This window comes from Vicia villosa, linkage group LG6 (assembly GCF_029867415.1).
Source record: "Vicia villosa cultivar HV-30 ecotype Madison, WI linkage group LG6, Vvil1.0, whole genome shotgun sequence".
In the NCBI taxonomy this organism is placed as follows: domain Eukaryota; kingdom Viridiplantae; phylum Streptophyta; class Magnoliopsida; order Fabales; family Fabaceae; genus Vicia; species Vicia villosa.
This window is the reverse complement of record NC_081185.1, coordinates 144,336,737-144,340,715: the sequence shown is the minus strand read 5'-3', so window position 1 is coordinate 144,340,715 and position 3,979 is coordinate 144,336,737. Positions and strand designations below refer to the sequence as shown.

Here is a 3,979-nt window from a genome sequence, read left to right as displayed (position 1 = left end):
AACTGGAATAGATGGATGATTCAAATGCGTGTATTATTTGATGCTCAAGATGTTCTAGATCTTGTCACTGGAGGATATGTTCTGGTTGCAGCAGATGCAACAGAAGAACAAAGAGAAGCACAGGGAGAGACGAAGAAAAGAGATCAAAAGGTGTTGTTCTTCATCCATCAGTGTGTGGATGTGAATGTGTTTGAGAAGATTGCTGATTCTATGACGTCAAAGGAGGCGTGGGATATACTGGTCAGGTGTTACGGTGGTGACGTATCAGTAAAGAAGGTGAAGCTTCAATCCCTGAGAAAGCAATATGAAAATCTCAACATGAAGAACAATGAGAAAGTTTCTGAGTATATCTCTAGAGTGATTGTGATCACTAATGAGATGAAGGCTTGTGGAGAAACTCTTTCTAAACAAGTAATAATAGAGAAGGTATTGAGATCATTGACCCCTCTATTTGATTACATTGTTGTAGCCATTGAACATTCTAAAGATCTGGACACCATGAAAATAGAAGAGCTGCAAAGTAGTCTAGAGGCGCAAGAGTTGCGTCTGACTGAAAGAACTTCTGAGAGAGAAGTTGAGCAGGCTCTGAAGGCTTCTTTTGTCAAGAAGGACCAGAAGCTGAAAAAACATGGTAGGTCGCAGAAGTCAGAAGTCTTCTATTGCGATGAGGAGAAACATCAGAAGGGAAAAGAGAAGTATGACAAGAGAATGGTTCAGTGTTACTATTGTAATAGGTTTGGCCACTTTGCTAAAGATTGTTGGTCAAACAAAGAAGAAGCAAAAATAGCTAGAGGTGATTCAGATGATGAACCTGTGCTATTAATGGCTTATGAATCTGATGAGGAACCTGTGAGTTTGTCGTTTTCTTATTCTGAAGGGGAAGAAGATAACTCTGAATATTCTGAAGGAGTATTTTTATATGATTCAAAATTAGAAGATGACTTTGAAGATTCTGGAGAAGAGTCAGAATCTGAGGTTTCTGAAGATGAGTCAGAGTTAGAAGAAGACTCTGAAGCTGAAGACAAGTCAGAATCAGAAGGTGATTCTGAGTCTAAAGGAGAATCAGAAGATGAGTCAGAATCTGAAGAAGATTCTGCTTCTGAAGATGAGTCAGAACTTGAAAGTTATGAAGAAGAGTTAGAGTCAGAAGATGAAGAATCTTCTGGAGACTCTGAAGATGAGTCAGATGGTGAATCTGATTCTGATCCAGATTTTGATGATGATCAAGAATCTGGTGGTGGTCATGCTTCTGGAAGGGAAAACTCTGAAGACATAGGTTCTGGAGGACAAGCTTCTAAAGATGATTATGTTTCTGGTGTTAATCATGATGTTGAAGGTGGAACTTCTGAAGGTGGAGCTTCTGAAGGTAGTCCAGCTTCTGACGGTGGTCATGATTCTGAAAGAAAAGATTATGAAGTTGGAACTTCTGAAGACAGAGCTTCTGATGGCGATCCAACTTCTAAAGGTGGTGGTTTTGAACAAGACCCAGAAGTTAACAAAGATGGAACTTCTGGTGGTAGTCAAACTTCCGAAGAAAATCCAGAAGGAGATATGGTTCCAGAATCAGAAGGAGATTTTGAACTATTGGGTACTGAAGAAGCACTCGAGAAGAAAGGTTGGTTGAATGCCATAAAAGAAGAACTTGAGGCTTTAGAAGGAAACAAGACTTGGAAGTTAACTAAGCTTCCAAAGGAGAAGAAAACCATCAGCGTCAGATGGGTTTTCAAGGAGAAATCTGCATTTCTAAATGGAGTATCAGAAGTTGCACACTGTAGCAACCAGAAGAAACTTGCAGATGTTCTGATGAAGGATGTCAAGACTGGACACCTTATCCGTTTGAGGGATGGAGTTGGTGTTGTAGATTTTGGCTAGCTGAATATGAATTAAGGGATGATATTGAAGAGTAATTCAATATTCAGAAGTTGTTGTTAATCAGAAGAAGATGCTTCTGATGTTCTGGTGTTGCTCAGAAGCAGTAGAGCTTCTGAGGTTGTTAATCAGAAGCAGATGCTTCTGATGTTCTGATGTGGGCTGATTTTCTGATGGTTACTCAGAAGATAGTGTTGACCAGAAGATGTTACCTTCTGGGTCCCATTAGCTTAGTTGTTTAGTAGCAAGGGTACTTTAGTATTTTGTAGTACTGTACTGTTTGTACCTTAGACTTGTTCACTAAGTTTACTATTTTAGGGCTTATGTGGCAAGATTTTCTTTTTCTATAAATAGTCTTGTAATAGCTATCATTAATAGAAGAACACAACTTTATTCTCTCTCATTAATCTTTGCACCGTTATTCTCTGTCACCGTCTTTTTTCATTGTACACCAACAGTTACTTTGCTATAAAAAAATCTAGTTGTAGTAACACATATTGACTTGAAGATAGTGAACATAAAATGTGTTGACCTCCTATTTTGATTTTACATAACTCATATTTGTTATTGGAAAATACTTATTTACATCCCACAGAAAGCTAGAGAATATTATTGATAGACTAAAATGTATTAAAAATCTTTAAAATCCAAACTATTTAACAAATAGTTAAATAAAATAACTGATTAGAGATACAATACTTATTTTTCTATGATTGGTAAAAAAAGGTGTCACCTTCTTAGTATTTTACTATTTTTAGTGTTGATCTTGTTGAAATTTAAATTTATTGTTTAATTAAGGTGTAGTTTTTTGTTTTGGACTTCAGTCCTTTTTTTCAACCAAAAAAAAATGGCTCATACAAAATTAATTATAACCTAATTATTTTTATATACAATTTCCTTTTGATATGATCCAGGTAACTTTTGTAACACAATGTTTGCCATTACATCCTCGATATTTGTCTATCTAACAATAATTAAATTTGTTTTTAGTAGATGAATTTGGTCCCAACCCTGTGAATTTTAATACAGGGGACCAGACCTTATTAAGGTGCCTTTGATATATACTTTGAAAACTGATATGCCGAAAGCTACTTTTCTTTAACGTATTCAATCCAATCAAATTAAAACAACAATATGGGTCCATAAAATAAAATAATTATTTTTTAAAAAATATTACAATAAATAAAAAATACCAAAAATGAATAAAATATTTTTTTTTATATATAAAATTATAAGGATTTGTCTTAAATTAATTAATATGTATCGGTGTAAATTTTTTTACAATAACCACAACCATTCATATATATATATATATATATATATATATATATATATATATATATATATATATATATATATATATATATATATATATATATATATGATGAGAGATCAAATTACATCTGAAGAGTTACACTACTAGTTACACTCGCTTATAGTTTTACATCAAATAAATATTTTTTAAAATCAACCGTTAGATTGAAACGTACTATCATATAGATCATATCTATAAAATTTGAGATTAATCTATAATGATTTACTATACCATCAAGATATTCAAAGATTAACGTCAAAATGAGCTTTCATATAACGTTAATTTTGATGTAATTCAATGATATAGTAGATCATTATAGATTAATCTCAAACTTTGTACATATGATATATGATAGTATGTTTCAATACAACGGTTTAATTTAATAAATATTTATTCGAAATAAAGTTATTGAGCGAGTGTAACTCTTCGGATGTAATTAGAGAAAATTAAAAGGGGGGTGTTATTGGACATTATTAGTCTTTTTGTCCTCTTCGTGGATTTTCGACTGTAATTTCTCACCTTTTTGTTCCATGTTAGATAGTTTCGTCAGTGTAGAATAGATTTTTAGATGGTTGGATTGACATATAACTATTCATCATGATCTTAGACTACTAATTTTTGAATATTTCTTCTCTTTAGGAGGTAGGGTAAAATATAAGAACGACTACCTTTTGGTTAGATATGTTGAAATCTGATCTATTTAGAAAGGTTAAATGATGTTATTTTTAATGGAGTTATAAAAACAGCGAAAAAAGTGGAGGAGAAGAATTTCTTTTTTTGCTTGGTGGGTAGGCC

General features: G+C 33.0%; 1 protein-coding gene across 1 annotated transcript; it reads left to right on the top strand.

The window, feature by feature from the left end:
* The first annotated feature begins 708 nt into the window (after positions 1-708).
* Positions 709-1,872, top strand: LOC131614897 (uncharacterized). The gene is made up of 3 exons (XM_058886433.1): positions 709-1,039; positions 1,337-1,615; positions 1,760-1,872. The coding sequence occupies exons 1-3, from the start codon at positions 709-711 to the stop codon at positions 1,870-1,872; spliced, it is 723 nt and encodes a 240-aa protein (XP_058742416.1).
* The last annotated feature ends 2,107 nt before the right edge of the window (positions 1,873-3,979 follow it).